We start from the raw sequence: 17,408 nt of genomic DNA on the forward strand, positions 1-17,408 counted from the left end.
TCATCGGTGGGGTCTTTCTACCTGTCCAACATGTACTCGCTGTGGGCAAGAACCTGAGACGGCAGAGCATCTAGTCAAACGGTGTGTTGTGACGATGCTACCCGGCGGGTTTGCGACGGTGCACGAATGCGGACTTTGCTGATTGGGTCGATCGTCATAACATAGTAGTGCGAAAAACCATAAGAGACTGCTGCCTTCGGATCTGTAGGTCCACGTTTAATGTCACGCCCACGACTAAAGATTTAGTGCTTAGAAAAGTCTCTTTACTCACATTCTCTCACCAAACTCAGTTGTAAAAAGAGCACCTGGCTGTTTCTGTCCAAAAAATCAAATTGTAATTTCATCTCATATGCGTTATGTCTCGTCTAATATTTTAGGTTATAATGTTGGTGAGGCACCGTTGTAAAGGGCTTTGATCAAATTTAGTGGATATTGCTCTACATCCTACTAATACTACTACTGCCACAACCACCATCACCACAACAACAACTACTGCTACTATTTATACAACTTCTACTACTACTACTACTACTACTACTACTACTACTACTACTACTACTACTACTACTACTACTACTACTACTACTACTACTACTACTACTACTACTACTACTACTACTACTACTACTACTACTACTACTACTACTACTACTACTACTACTACTACTACCACTACTACTACTACTACTACTACTACTACAACTACTACTGCTAGATAAAATGTACCAACTCATATTACTACTTCTAATGCGACTACTACTACTACTACTACTACTACTACTACTACTACTACTACTACTACTACTACTACTACTACTACTACTACTACTACTACTACTACTACTACTACTACTACTACTACTACTACTACTATTACTACTACTGATACTACTACTACTACTACTACTACTACTACTACTACTACTACTACTACTACTACTAATACTAATACTACTACTACTACTACTACTACTAATACTAATACTAATACTACTACTACTAATAATAATAATAAAAATAATAAAAATAATAATAATAATAATCTTCTTCTTCTTCTTCGTTCCTCTGATGGACATCTATGGCTGCAGTCCGATATCTGCTATGAAGTCTGTGGTCCGCTTTAGGTCCTCAGCCTCACCATAGAGCTTTGTGTTGAGTGTTGTAGGGGTGACCCAGTGGTTCGAACGTTGCACGTTGTATAATGGGCAATCCATAAGCACATGTAAAGTGGTTTCATGGTCGGTTCCACATGGGCAATAAGGGGTTGTTCCAATACCTAGCTTTGTAAACATATGTCCTCTTAGTCTATTGTGTCCTGTTCGGAGGCGGAATAGAGTGACTTGGCTACTTCGCTGAATGGCATGGATTGGATCCTGCTTGTTGTGTTCTAGGTGTGTGTCATTCCTTTCTTTGTCTATTTTTAGCTTTATTATTTTCTTTTGCTGATGGTAAGTGATTGACGACTTCGGTTGTTCCTTCTGGGCTCCTTCTTTGGCCAGTTGATCGGCAATTTCATTTCCATATATACCTACATGACTTGGAATCCACTGCAGCACAATTTTTCCTGTTTTATCAGATAAGCCCTCAAGGGCCTCCACAGTGTGTGCGGCTTCAGAGTCCTGGTAATTTTCAATAGACCGGAGAGCATCATCAGAGTCTGTCAAGTAAACCACATTTTTCCCGTATATTCTGTGATCTCTGGATAGTTCTTTTGTTGCATTGAGGATGGCTTTTTCTTCAGTTTTAGTACTTGTGCACATTGAACCCACTGATACAGATATTTTTGTTTCTGTTTTATCTGTCCAGTGTATGAGTGCACCAGCACCTCCATTCATGAGGGGGCCGGAAACTGAGCCATCTGTATAAACTCTTATCCAGTTGGTCATTGGGTATTTTTTATCGATCATCTTTAGGGTTTGAGCATTGTCATTATTGCTTCGAATGTTTTTCTTGTTGATGGTTATGGATTTTTGTTTCTTTTTCCACGGTGGTGGTTTGAGATTTGGGACATTGATTTGGGCAATATCTTCCTTTGGTGTCACTTTATATTCGCTCTCTAGTTTTTGTCCCAAGGCGATGAAGTTTTCCCTTTTGAGTCGATTCTCTTTCTTTTCCATTGTACTTGGATGCAGTGGTTGGGATTCCATGAATTTTATCTTTGAGAATTGTGTCACTATTTTTAAATTTCGTTGTTCTTTGAGAGGTTTTATTCCTGTGTGGGTTTCCATCTTGTGAATTGGTGTTGTTTTCATTGCTCCAGTGATCACGCGTAGGCATTGGTTTTGGATTTTTTCAACCTTTTGAAATTGAGCCTGTGAGCACGTTCCCCATGCCGATATGGCATAGTCTATTGCAGGTCTTACATATCCAAGATATGTCTTCTTCAGGACGTTTGAGTTTGCTCCCCATTGCGTTCCAGCAAGTTTTCGGAGAAGCTGCATTCTCTTGTACCCTTTCTGTTGACTTTCATCTATTTGATGTTTCCAAGTGAGTCGATAGTCAAATTTCACTCCTAGATACTTAGGCATAAGGTCTTCTCTCAGAATCTTTCCATCTAAAGTTAATCGCATAGATTGCTTTTTGGTTGATAAGCTGAATGTTGTGTATGTGGTTTTATCAGCATTTACTCTCATACCCCAGTCTTTTGTCCATTTGCTCAAAGCATCAAGAGTCATCTGTATCCTGGCCTTTGCAGTACCAATATTTCTTTCAGTGCATATCAGTGCAAGGTCATCTGCATACATGGCTGCTTTTACTCCTCTGCATTTGGTTTCGCAGATGTCATTGATAAAAACGACAAAGAGGGTTGGTGAGAGAACCCCGCCTTGTGGTACTCCATTTGTCATGTTCGTTAGCTTGCTTTTAGAGTTTTGAGATTGGACTCTTGCTTTTCGATTTGTGAGGTAATCTTTAATCCATGCAAACATGTTGTGTGAAACGTTGGCTTTCTTAAGTTTGAGAAGTAGTCCTTTTGTCCAGACTTTGTCAAATGCCTTTTCCATATCCACCCAAACTGTGACTGTGTGTTTTTTTTCTTGGTAACCATTTTCGATCAGCTGCGAGATGTATGTTATCTGGTCCTCTGTGCAGCGTAATTGTCTGAAACCAGCCTGTTCATCTGATATCAACTTATTGCTTTCTAAATACCATTGGAGACGGCGATTAACAATTCTCTCCATCAGTTTACCCAAGCAGCTTGTCAAACTTATTGGCCGGTAGCTCTCGGTTTTATTTTTTGGCTTGCCATCCTTCTTAATTGGTATCATGGTTGCCTGTTTCCATTTGAGTGGAAGTTTACCCTGTTTCCAACTTGCATTGAACAGTTGTTTCATTTTCCTCTTTGTGAGGGTTCCTAGGTGTTTCAACATGTCATTAGTAACATCATCTGGACCTGGTGATTTGTTCGTTTTTAGAGATTTCAAGGCAATTTCTACTTCTTCTTTTTTAATCGAACTGAACATGACATCATCTGTGGATTCTTTGGGTGTATCCTTGTGTTTTCTCAATTCTTTGTGGACTTCTCGTTTTCGTTCTTTTCTAATCTGTATACTCCCAACACTTGAGTACTGCTTCATAAAACAGTTTGCTGCTTGTTTTTTGTTGAGAATCCTCCCCTGATCATCTTCTACTGATGGTGCAGCATATCTGTTTTCTTGTCCACTTAGAGCTTTGGTTAGGTTCCATAATTTTCTTCCGTCTCTGTCGTAGTCAAGTTGTCTGGTTTTTTCATGCCATGCTTCCTGTTTTGCTTTTATTGTTTCTTTCCTGAGAGTTTTTTCAGCCTCTTTGTAAATTTCCATATTCTCATCATTTGGCTCTCTCTCTGCTTTTTTTTCTGTGTTCAGTGACTTGGCTGTTGAGACTTCCTAATTTTTCAGTCCATCCTGGACAGTAGTCCTTTCTTGATCCTCTGGGGATTGATTCTTTTGCAGCTTTCATGATTGATTTTGTGAAAGCTTTGGCTGATTTTTCTACATTCCTTGTTTTACAGTTTATCTCTTTTGTATAACTATCAGTCAACTTTGAAAACAGAGTCCAGTCTGCTTTTTTATAATTCCATCTCGGAGGTGGTGCCTTTCTGTCTTTTGCATATTCTTCAGTTATTTCAACCAGAATGGGACGATGATCACTTCCTGCCAGTTGTTCCTTTATCTGTTTACTGACTTTTCCGGTGAGATCTTCAGATATGAGAGTTAGGTCTGGGGTTGATGTTGTCTTCCATGCTCTTGAGAAGTATGTATCTGGGTCATCTTCATTTCTGACAATTTGAAGCTTACTGTCTGTAAGCCAATTTTCAAGGGTTTCACCTTTTCTGTCTAAGTCATTGTATCCCCAGCTTGGGGAGTGGCTATTGAAGTCTCCCACAACAATGAACTGTTCTTCTTCACTTCTTATGTTTTCAATTGGCAGATTCTCTGATGGTGGCTGTAACAGTTATATATTGTGTATTGCAATTTGTTTTTGGTAATTTTTACAGCCAATATTTCAACAGATTCATCTGTCGTTATTTCATTTGTCGCTATGTCATTTCTGACGAAGATGATTACTCCACCTTTGTTCCGTTCTTTTCTGTCTTTCCTAAAATGTTGATATCCCCTTATTGAACACCTAATGTTTTCTGTGAGGTGTGTCTCCTGTATGCAGGCAATATCTATCTTCTCATCCTGAAGAAACTTGGAGAGGGCAGTCTTTTTATGTTGTATCCCTTCTGCATTCCATTGTAGCAATTTGATAGTTCCAGTAGTCCGTAACCTTGCATCTCCTACCCTGGTTCCACAGTAGGAGGGCAAGGTACCACCAGATCGCTTGGGTGAACCCTGTTTATCAGGGCTCGACGCTAGGTCCGTCCGGCGGGAATCCCCAGACTTCGCGCCATATCGTCCGACAGTTTTGTTGTCCATCATTGTGAGGAGGATGCGTGTCACATTAATTTTTGGGTTGGTTTCCCTCTCCAGACTATTTGCGCCTTTCGGCTCTGCGACTCCGACTTCAGCGGTTCTTTATTCTCTGGATGTGATTCCATAGCCTTTCATCTTCCCAGATCCACAAGGCAGTGGTGGTTTGAAGTTGGAGTTTTCCTTCTCCTAGACAGACTGCTTTCCAAGGCTATGAGCTCTGTCCACCCATTAATGGTGTCTAGGCTGGGAGTCCAGGAGGGTATCTTTGTAGAGTGACAGTTTCCCTTCACCCCACCAGCGTCATGGGGCTAGCACAGCTTATTGCGTGAACTAGGGCAATCTGGCCACGGCGGTTGATTCCTCCCTTCATCCGTCACCTCAGACATATAGAAACTCGTGTCATCAGCCGGTTAGAAAGTTCCTTTCGGAATACTCCAACCGTTGCCCAGGAGGCGGGCGGGGAAGAATGCCCCTACGTGGACCCTGACACGAGCTGGAATGGGTTGCGGATCAGTACTGATCAAAATAATCCAATCCTGCCTCCCATAATAATAATAATAATAATAATAATAATAATAATAATAATAATAATAATAATAATAATAATAATAATAATAATAATAATAATAATAATAATAATAATAATACTAATACTAATACTACTAATACTAATACTGCTGTGGGGCTATGTGGTCTGTTGAGCCTCTCTCGGCGCATAGTCGATACCTTGGAAAAGGCTCCTTACTTACATTCTTTAATCGTACTCAGGTGTGAAATGAGTAAGGGCCCTTAACAGCGTTGTCTCTGTCCGAGAGAAATTGCAATAACGCCTACTAGGCGTCATGTCTCGTTCTACATGTTACGCGTTGCTGTTGTCATGGACCCCTTGTAAAGCGCTTTTGGGCACTTTTAGTGGATATGCTCTATATAAAAGCACACGTTTTTTTTTTTACTATTACAACTACTACTACTACTACTACTACTACTACTACTACTACTACTACTATACTAATAACTACTACTACTATATAATAATAATAATAATAATAATAATAATAATAATAATAATAATAATAATAGATCTTTATTGTCCATAAATATGGCAATTTGTCATTTAGTTACACTAGTTATAACGTTAAATGATAACTATAACATTGAACAGATATTTCACTCCTACTTATTTTTATACTACTACTACTACTACTACTACTACTACTACTACTACTACTACTACTACTACTACTACTACTATTACTACTACTGCTACCACGACTACAACTAGTACTACTAATACTACTTAATGTGTCTTCTATTCCCCCTTTATCTTCTTTCCAACATGCGTTATGCCTTTGTCTTCGGATGAAACTACTTGGTTTTGTCCTGGCCCTGGCCGGATACCCTAGCAGGGAGGGAAACGGTAAAATGTATAGTTAGTTTTGGGAGATGATATTTTTTGTCTTGTAAATCATCTCTCTGTTACTCATTGTATTATGTTTTATTTACATATTATATATGATTTCTAAACATTTGAGTTTAGGTACTCCTCTTAATGGGGACCTGTGCTTGTGTCTGGATGAGACTTTTATGTGATCTCAAACTAAGTACCTTGATAGTGTGCTCTTGGAATCTACATCTGTTTCCTATTTGAACCAATTTCCCTTTGTCTTACCTTTTCTTGGATGCTTTAATTGTAATTCTATAACTTTATACTAACCCATTTTCTTCCTTTTTACTGGCGCTGATATGACCTTAATGTGTTGCAAGCGCCGTAAAACCCTTAAAAACAAAACAAAACAAATGATACTACTACCATTATTACTACTACTATTACTTCTACTACTACTACTACTACTACTACTACTACTACTACTACTACTACTACTACTACTACTACTACTGCTGCTGCTGCTGCTGCTGCTGCTGCTACTACTACTACTACTACTACTACTACTACTACTACTTCTACTACTATTACTGTTACTAGTACAAGTACTACAACTACTATGCCTACTACGGCTACTACTACTACTACTATTACTACTACTACTACTCGTCATAATGTTGCAATATTATTTTCATATTTTGTTGTTGTTAAATTGAATTCGTATCACGTTTCCTTCACACTTGTCTCACTGTAATATATTTTGTTTTATATCACTGTAAAGCGCTTAGAGCCTGTGACAACGGGGTAAAGCGCTATATAAATGCCATTTATTATTATTATTACTACTACTACTACTACTACTACTACTACTACTACTACTACTACTACTACTACTACTACTACTACTACTACTACTACTACTACTACTACTACTACTACTACTACTATTACCACAACTACAACTTGTATGTATTCACTTTGTAATATTTTAGCCAATCTCCACAAGTGGTGTTACGCTCCACGAGGCAGTGCCTTCATCTGGTTCGCTGAGCAGCATCGCAATTGGATACACCCACCAAACACATCCTGGCAGCTGATGCATTCCCTAGACATGCAGTTCTTCGACCAGGGAACCAGAGATCATGTGTCTTTGATCTGCGGACGCCACGGCCTCCAATTCTACAATGCCCTGGGAGGAATGGTAAATTAGAAAGATAATGTGCTGATACCTATGACTTAAAAAAAGAGAAGAAACAAAAGGACCAATTTTCGGTCACTTCTCCTTCCTTCCTTCCTTCCTTTCTTTCTTCCTTCCTTCCTTCCTTCCTTCCTTCCTTCCTCCCTCCCTTCCTTCCTTCCTTCCTCCCTCCCTCCCTCCCTTCCTTCCTTCCTTCTTTCCTTCCTTTCTTCCTTCCTTCCTTCCTGCCTGCCTGCCTGCTTCCCTCCCTCCCTCCCTCCCTCCCTCCCGCCTCCCTACCTACCTCCCTTCCTTCCTTCCTTCCTTCCTTCCTTCCTTCCTTCCTGGTATTGTAAGAGCGTTGGTACAAAAAAAAAGGACGCCTGACAAGTATGAAATAGAAATAAGGTTCAATTCGGCCTGCTGGAGGAATAAATGAAACATTATGAAGCGCATGGAGCACGTCAAATCCATGTAAATATTCATATTTTTCTTTTTAAGTGTTTCTAAGATCCATAAGGCCAGAAGAACAGGAGCTGGAGGTGCCAGCTATGTACATCGGTATGATCTTTAGTTTGAACCCAAAAGGTACCGTGTTAGGGGGGGGGGGGGGGGGGGGGGGGGGGGGGTAGTGTTCCGCCTCCCCATTGCGTTGTAGTGTGGCATTGAGCAAGTCACCTTGCCCTAACTCAATTTGAACGCTGTTCTGCTGCTGACGATGAATAAAGGGAATTTTATTTTATTCATTATTATTATTATTATTATTATTATTATTATTATTATTATTATTATTATTATTATTATTATTATTATTATTATTATTATTATTATTATCATTATTATTTGAAGTACGGTAATACTATATTTTTTCTGCCTATTCTTCCAAATATACTAGTAGATTTTGAACCAATCAAAACATGGGGTTTCTAGCCCGCCCGAACAAGCATAATATCTGAACAATAACATTAATGAAGTTGAAGTCGCTCTGCTCTTTGTTACTGTTTTGTTTTGTTTTGTTTTTGTTTTTGTTTTTTAGGGGGCGCCAATTGGGTTGATTAGTTCTCAGAGAAAGGTTACTCATAGTTTGTGTGTTGGCACGATTGACCAGTGACCAGGCCAAATTCCCTTTGTCAATTTCCATTTCCAGGCCGGAGTTCATGCAGACATAATAGACATCCAGTGGAAGGGAACATAACAACGCTCCTCGGATAGTCTGAAAGTAAACAATGGGTTAGTGCTAAACTAACCAAACTACACAGTTATTGGCATGGATGGTTCGCGTTTAAATAAGATACTCACTCTTTCAATACACCTGAGTAATCGTACCATCATAGAAAACTATAGATAGTTCGAAGATGACGTCACTCAGGTCTTTGTTATTGTTTTTGTTGCCATCCGCGTTTATGAGTAATGCTCACTGAACTGTATTAACCCGACTATAAACGTTCATGGATACACACAGTTTTGTGTGTTGGTCCGTTATACTTCCGGATGGCAATGTTATGAGCTTCTTAGCCAAGCGCATACAATCTATAATGTGTAGCCTTGTACGTTTGTTGTCTGATTGAGCGAATGCAATTAGAACAAACCACTCAACTAGCGGTCGAAAAAGAATAACAAAGAGTAGAATGACTTCAACTCCTTCATTCTGTAGATAGAACGAAGTTGACCTCACTCGGGCCTTATTATTGGGGTTTGTTTTTGTTTATATTTTTCAATCCATCTGTATTGAGTAATTCTCACAAAACTGTATTAACCGGAATATAAACTTTCAAGGTTACACATAGTTTTCTGTGTTGGCCCGTCTTCTTTCTGGATGGCAATGTTGTGAGTTTCTCAGCCCAGCGCAAAGCATCGATTGTTTGTAAACATCCAGCTATATTTGTCTGAGCGGGCTTGAAGGTGTGTCGCAAATCTGCGTTTTGATTGGTCAAAAATTTACTGGTTAATTTTCAGCAACTTGTACATCCAGACTTAATACCGCCTTGACGTGATTAGTGACATACCAATTCAACATTGTCTGTACATTTCGTTGACCAGGAAGGAGTAGTTGGCTACACATCCAAGCTGGCCCAAGATGCCCATAGCATGTTGTGTGAGAAGTTGGGCCTTGAAAGGCTCGATATTCCTGCGGCAATGGAAGCTCCGAATATGAAAATGATCAAATTTCCCCAATTCCCAAACTACCCAGTTACTGAGGTAAGTCTGTTTTGGGGCTTTGTGGTCTGACAATCCAGCCTGTATCAATATACTAACCAAAAATGCATAATGACGATAGTATTCAGAAAAAAATTGTGGAGTGGGCACTTGTATGAATAATGATGAGACATAATATGGGGTATAGAGAAGGGCCAGATGAAAACAGAGAATAAAGATATCGGGGTGTCAGAGCCAAACTTGGGAGACAACTGACACGGCACCCTCTGCCTGATTGAGAGAGAGAGAGAGAGAGAGAGAGAGAGAAAGAGAGAGAGAGAGATCCATCCAGTTGAATGGCTCAGTGGCTAGTGCGAATGCTCTCTCTCTCTCTCTCTCTCTCTCTCTCTCTCTCTCTCTCTCTCTCTCTCTCTCTCTCCATCCATCTCTCTCTTTCACGCACTCTCTCTCTCTCTCTCTCTCTCCCTCTCTCTCTCTCTCTCCATCCATCTCTCTCTTTCACGCACTCTCTCTCTCTCTCTCTCCCTCTCTCTCTCTCTCTCCCTCTCTCTCTCTCTCTCTCTCTCTCTCTCTCTCTCTCTCTCTCTCTCTCTCTCAGCCAGGCAGAGGGTGACGTGTAATTTGGATCCCTAGTTTGGATCTGACACCGCGATATTTTCTATTTTCACCTGGCATTTCTCCATACCCTATAATATTTCTCATCAAAATGACGATGGTAATAGTTAGTAGTAGTGTCACTTGGTCACATCAGGTGTCCACTTTGCAGTTATTTGACAACGCTTTTGAAACCGGGATAAACTCCGCCCCCATGAGCCTAATGGCTCTGAAGGAGCTGGACTATGTTGTACTCAACTTGCAGCATCTAGTTCACTCTTACATAATACTATTTTGAAATAACTGGTCACAATAGGGAAGAAAAGTGTGGTCAAAATACTGGTTCTTATTTCATTGGAAGTATGACACCAGTCTTCCGGAGGACTGGATACATACCTCGTGAAACTGGTTTCAAAATCATAGCATCCTATTTTCTGGCCTAAATAAATGCTAGTTGTCAGTAAAGACCCACCATCCTCGCTCTTTTACGCCCTGTAATTGTAATCATAAAATTCTGCCTTACATCCTGCTATTGATATAGTTATACCATCTTATGATTCAATGTGTAATCTATTCATTGTTTATGCATTCTGAAGGACTGGTTACATACTTCCAAGCAGTTTTGAACTGGAAAATAAAGTGTGACGTCACGACTTCTGCTTCCCATTCATTATCCCACGTTCCTAAGTGCGGCTATGTGGCCTAATATGGTCTCTCATATAACCTCAATTGTGTTGGAAGGGACCTAAAGCAACAAACAAAAAAATAATATGACATTCGCCTTCAGATCGGATGGTCCAGGGTTCGAGTCCCACTTTAAGCAGTGTATAGTTGAGTCATTGGAAAAGGCTTTTTACTCACATTTTTCTCTCATCATATTCGGGTGAAAAATGAGTATGTGGCCGTTAGCAGCGTTGTCTCTGCCTGAAAAAATATTACATCGTTTAACAGCGATCATGTCTCGACTTATTTTACTCGTAAGCGTTGCCTTTGGCTAGGGAAAAGCGCTGTCAGCATGTTTAGTGGATATTGAGTTATATAATTGGTCAAGTTTTTGCATTTCTATTTACCCCCCCCCCCCCCCCCCCCCCCAATTGCCTAGGAAAATGTGTGGGCCTTACACAAAGCGTTGTTTGGCGACAGCAACATTTTTGGAATTATTGCACCCGTGCAAGCATTTTTCTACATTCGGATCTCAGTTCAAGTTTACAACGAGATGGAAGATTTCGTCAAGTTGGCTGATATCTTAAAAACCTTTTTGGACAAGTACACGAAAGAATGATGATGATAAATGTGTATTTCTATACTGCATTACACCGTTCCTCCCCGCCTCCCCTTGTTTGACTTAATTAATTGCGCACCTTTTATTAATATTTATTGTTCTATTTTAATTCGTGCATCCTTACAAAGGAGCATATCTACTATTTCCTACTCCATCAATGTTTTTGTTTATTCACCCTAACAAGGCCACTATCACATTATCTCATTCGTCTATAATGTTTCATTCATCCTGTTTTGTTGATAAGGGGAAACCCGAAACGTCCACATTATCTGTTTTTGTTTATTAAATTGAAGCTAACTTTCAATTTCACATTGTTATTTATTTCTTCGAGCTCGAGCATTATCATTTACATAATAAATGTGTCACGCACGGCCTCAAACACAGGATTTATATTGGATTGATGAAAATAATAAAAATTGTTGTGATTTTTTTTCCTGTTTTATTTTATTTAATTTTTTTTTTTTTTTTGGTTTTTGTTGTTTCATTTTGTTTTTGTTTTTGATTTATTCATTTTTTGTTGTGCTTTTGTTTTTGTTTAGTTTTCTTTTTTTTTTTTGGGGGGGGGGGGTTGTTTTGTTGGGGGGGTTTTTGTCAGAATTATTGGATTTTTTGTTTGGTGTGCCCCGTCAACTGGGATAAATTTGTCTCAAAGGAAAACTTTACCTCTATGAATAGGGAAGAAAAGTGTGATGTCAAAAAAAAAACAAAAAAAAGCACGGGTTCCTTTTTTTCATTGGAAGTGTAAAACCACTCTTCCGGAGGACTGGATACATACCTTGTGTAATTCATTTCCTGGTCTCAGGGTGATGGCATCTTATTTTCTAGTCTAAATATATGCTGGTCGTCAATAAAGATCATCCATCCTCGCTCTTTTGCATCCCGTAATCCCAAGAATCTGCTATATATCTTTCTACTGAAATAGGTATGCCGCCTTTATGTAGCCTATTCATTATTAGTACTCCGAAGGACTGGTTACGTACACACTTCCAATGATTTAGGAACCAAAAGAGTAGAGGATTTGATGTCACGACTTTTCTTCCCTATTTGATAAAGATCTCAAAAAGTGTGTAAGATAGAATACGAGATAGAAATAAACGTCCCAAAAAAGCAGCCTGTTTCGATTGGGGACCGAACCTCAGACCGCCTGACTACAGGTAATATTATAACAGCTTCGAAAAAGAACAAAATACTTACCATACATGTAACGTTTCGGGCTACCAATTCAAACCCCATCTTCGGTCAATAACAAAATGAATAAAACCATGAATACATTACTTAAGATCCAGACAGACTGCAGGACACTATATGGAACATGTTGGCTCGTGCTCTTGACATTTCTAAATCATATTTGATTAGCAACAGCCCGACATAATAACCATTTTGAGACCTTATATTATAATATTAATAATATTATGTAATAAAATATATCGAGGCTAAATATGGCTGATACAACAAAACAATACAGAAACACTTCAATGCAATTAGCCACTCCCACGCCTCGTTCTGAAAAAAGTCCGCGAAATTAAAGGGGAGGCAAGAAAAAATCAGCTGATCGTTAAAATAGTAACAGAAAAGTGGAGGTGCTCGGCAATGAATGCAAGAAAGACATTTAAAACGCCGTAAAAATGTTTAAAAATCACTTAATGTTATACGAGTAATTACCATCCATAACAACCTGTCAAATTCACATATGTAAGATGCCAAGCCAAAATTAATAATAAAATAATAAAGAACACGATTGACCGTTGACTACACATGCATACGAGTACCAGAAATATTTTGTAAACAATGTAACACAATATAATGTGTAAGTTTCAAAGCAAATGCAACCACAAATAACATCAAAGAACAATGTGGGACTACTGTTTTAATTTCATAAAACCAAACGCATATTTTCTGCCCCCGATATTGAACGTGTAGTTAGTATGTATCGTACAAACAACATTCGTTTAGACAGGTAGTCGGGATTCTAGCGCCAGTTTTATTTGGGCAACCGTGATTGGGATTTCACTCAATGCACTTATTATTATTATTATTATTATTATTATTATTATATATATATTATATTATTATTATTATTATTATTATTATTATTATTTATTATTATTATATAATATATATAATATATAATATATAATAATAATAATAATAAAAATAATAATAATAATAATAATAATAATAATAATAATAATAATAATAAGCAGTTGAAAGCAGTCTTTGGTGTATAAGTGCATATGTACATTATTTCTTATAATAAATGCTTCAAAACAAAACTAAAAAAATAAAAATAAAGAATAAATGAATAAAAATATCTATTTGGGCATTTACTTACATTAATAGTCTTGAAAATCACAATCACAATCCATGAAAATTAAATATCCCATAATCCGAAGAAGACATGAATTTAATCCAAAATCCAACACAGGAATGTATTTTAATAGGAGACAGATATCCTATTAAAACTATAGCATTACTTGCAAACAACAATACCCCACTCTGCGTTTAACGGGCTTGTGGCCGTCACATTGTAAATTGTGACCGCATTAGGGTAATCGGTGTCCTAAAGACTGACATACTGACATACAATCAATGAGAACTATAAAGAATCCATTCTAGAATTCAACTACAAACTGAAAAGCATGATAAATATCACTCTATCAAATAATTTTCTTTGCACAGGTTCACTCACACTCTCCTTTATTGCAAAACATTGATAAGTGAGAAAAAGTTTGTATTTCAATTATAAACTTAATCACATAATCTAAATGATGGAGAATAAAAAACAGCTAATTATAAAAAATTTCACAGATCAAGTTATCTATTTGAACTCCAAATATTTAGCTTAATTACTCAATGACCATAAATTTTTTAAAACTGCATTGTTTCATTTAAACAAGACCATGACGCTTATGCCTGGACCGGGTATTCACAACTTCTGCATTTGCATTCCACTTTTGAATCGAATTAATTTCTATCTTGTCCGTTTATTTGCAAAGTTTCTGCACTTTATAAATAAGACCATAACGCTTATGTCTGGACCGGGTATTCACAACTTCGGCATTTGCATTCCACTTTCGAATCGAATTAATCTCTATCTTATCCGTTTATTTGCAAAGTTTCTGCACTTTATAAATAAGACCATAACGCTTATGTCTGGACTGGGTATTCGCAAATTTTCCTATTGTGTTCCACTTTTCGAATCGAAATAACATCTAGTCTATCCGTTTATTTGCAAAGTTTCTGCACTTTATAAATAAGACCATAATGCTTATGTCTGGACCGGGCATTCGCAAATTCTGCTTATGTGTTCCACTTTTCGAATCGAATTAATCTCTATTTTATCCGTTTATTTGCAAAGTTTCTGCATTTTATAAATAAGACCACGACACTTATGTGTTAGATTGTTCGCAAATTCTGCCTTTGTGTTCCACTGTTCGATTAGAATTAATCTCTATTTTATCCGTTTATTTGAAAATATTCTGCACTTTATAAATAAGACCATAACGCTTATGTCTGGACTGGGTATTCGCCAATTTTCCTATTGTGTTCCACTTTTCGAATCGAAATAACATCTAGTCTATCCGTTTATTTGCAAAGTTTCTGCACTTTATAAATAAGACCATAACGCTTATGTCTGGACCGGGCATTCGCAAATTCTGCTTATGTGTTCCACTTTTCGAATCGAATTAATCTCTATTTTATCCGTTTATTTGCAAAGATTCTGCACCTTATAAATAAGACCATAACGCTTATGTCTGGACTGGGTATTCGCAAATTTTCCTATTGTGTTCCACTTTTCGAATTGAAATAACATCTAGTCTATCCGTTTATTTGCAAAGTTTCTGCATTTTATAAATAAGACCACGACACTTATGTGTTAGATTGTTCGCAAATTCTGCCTTTGTGTTCCACTGTTCGATTAGAATTAATCTCTATTTTATCCGTTATTTGAAAAGATTCTGCACTTTATAAATAAGACCATAACGCTTATGTCTGGACTGGGTATTCGCAAATTTTCCTATTGTGTTCCACTTTTCGAATCGAAATAACATCTAGTCTATCCGTTTATTTGCAAAGTTTCTGCACTTTATAAATAAGACCATAACGCTTATGTCTGGACCGGGCATTCGCAAATTCTGCTTATGTGTTCCACTTTCGAATCGAATTAATCTCTATTTTATCCGTTTATTTGCAAAGATTCTGCACTTTATAAATAAGACCAAACGCTTATGTCTGGACTGGTATTCGCAAATTTTCCTATGTGTTACACTTTCGAATCGAAATAACATCTATCTATCCGTTTATTTGCAAAGTTTCTGCATTTATAAATAAGACCAAGACACTTATGTTAGACTGTTTCGCAAATTCTGCCTTTGTGTTCCACTGTTCGATTGAATTAATCATCTATTTTATCCGTTTATTTGAAAAGATTCTGCACTTTATAAATAAGACCATAACGCTTATGTCTGGACGGGTATTCGCCAATTTCCTATTGTGTTCCACCTTTTCGATCGAAATAACATCTAGTCTATCCGTTTTTTGCAAGTTTCTGCACTTTAAATAAGACCATACGCTTATGTCTGGACCGGGCATTCGCAAATCTGCTTATGTGTTCCACTTTTCTTTCTCTCTCTCTCTCTCTCCTATACTCATCCTGTCTCTCACGTCCTCTCCTCTCTCTCTCCTCAATGCACAGTGCACCGAACACCAGGTGCACCCAGTCCTGTATAAACTAAGCAAGATGGCAACAGGGACCTCGCTCCTTATCCAATGCCGAAGCTTTAATTTGAGTCAAACGGTTTGGTTAAAAAAAAACACCCAAAATAAGTTCGTGTGTGATGGAAGTTGAAGTCGGCTTATTATAAAATCGTTTATGGTCTGTTTGGATTACCCTTTTTAAATAGAAAAGGTGAATATAACATAAACTTGAAGAATAGGCAAGCTAAATGAAAATTAAATTGACTGATTAAATGAGTACGCGAGGCTGAGTTGCGAACGACTACTGGGTTTCTCCATTCCGATCCCAGTGTCATTCATGTTCACCGTACCGTGTTACTGTCTACACACTACACTGCATTGTTAGTGACTGGTCATGTCTTTTTTGTTTGTATGTTTTACGCAAGCTTAATAAAAATTAAATTGACTGATTAAATGAATACGTGAGGCAGAGTTGCGAACGACTCATGGGTTCCGACATTCCGACCCCAATGTCAGTGTCAGTCATGTTCACCGTACTGTGTTACTGTCTACACACTACACGGCATTGTTAGTGACTGGTCATGCCTTTTTTGTTTGTATGTTTCTTTTAATATGGGTCAATTTACAAAGAATAATAATAGAAATGTTCAAAACAAAAACTAGATTCACTATTACGTGCCTGTAATGAAGTGCTTTCCACAAACCGTGAGCGAGAATGATGGTGGAGGTAATGGCAACCATGTGGGTTTGTTATTGCTTCCTGCCTCCGTCAACCCACGCATCCAGTTGCGTAACCCACGCTGAATCTGACCAATACTTTGTATGAGCCATTGTTACCCAATTATTGTTATTATTATTATTATTATTATTATTATTATTATTATTATTAGTAGTAGTAGTAGTAGTGTGGTGGTGGTGGTGGTGGTGGTGGTGGTGGTGGTGGTGGTAGTAGTAGTCTATAAAAATCAGTCACACACACACACACACACACACACACACAGTTCAACGTTCACAGAGAAATACGATAAGCAGAATGTAAAAGATTGATTTTAAAATGCAAAATCATGCTCAGCAAACTTTGTTCTTGGAATGTTTTTCTTCCTTACCAAAGAGCTGGCGGATCGCAAGGATCGAGTTGGTTTATTTTCCCCCACAAGGCATTAAGTCAGGGTTACCCATAACTAAGTTGATAAAGCACCCGCTTCCAGGGACGGCTGG

At 38.0% G+C, this 17,408-nt stretch overlaps 1 protein-coding gene across 3 annotated transcripts in view; it reads left to right on the forward strand.

The window, feature by feature from the left end:
• LOC144967577 (uncharacterized) overlaps positions 1–11,923 on the forward strand; it is a 46,744-nt gene extending 34,821 nt beyond the window's left edge. For all 3 annotated transcript variants that reach the window (XM_078905022.1, XM_078905021.1, XM_078905023.1), the window contains 3 exons: positions 7,275–7,483; positions 9,500–9,658; positions 11,313–11,923. In XM_078905022.1, the coding sequence (XP_078761148.1) occupies positions 7,275–7,483; positions 9,500–9,658; positions 11,313–11,492 (548 nt within the window). In that variant the 3' untranslated portion in view covers positions 11,493–11,923. The remainder of the gene's footprint in view (positions 1–7,274; positions 7,484–9,499; positions 9,659–11,312) is intronic.
• Positions 11,924–17,408: the final 5,485 nt, after the last annotated feature.

The sequence above is a fragment of the Berghia stephanieae genome, chromosome 3 (genome assembly GCF_034508935.2).
Source record: "Berghia stephanieae isolate SIO BIC M18660-M18661 chromosome 3, UCSD_Bste_1.3, whole genome shotgun sequence".
Taxonomy (NCBI): domain Eukaryota; kingdom Metazoa; phylum Mollusca; class Gastropoda; order Nudibranchia; family Aeolidiidae; genus Berghia; species Berghia stephanieae.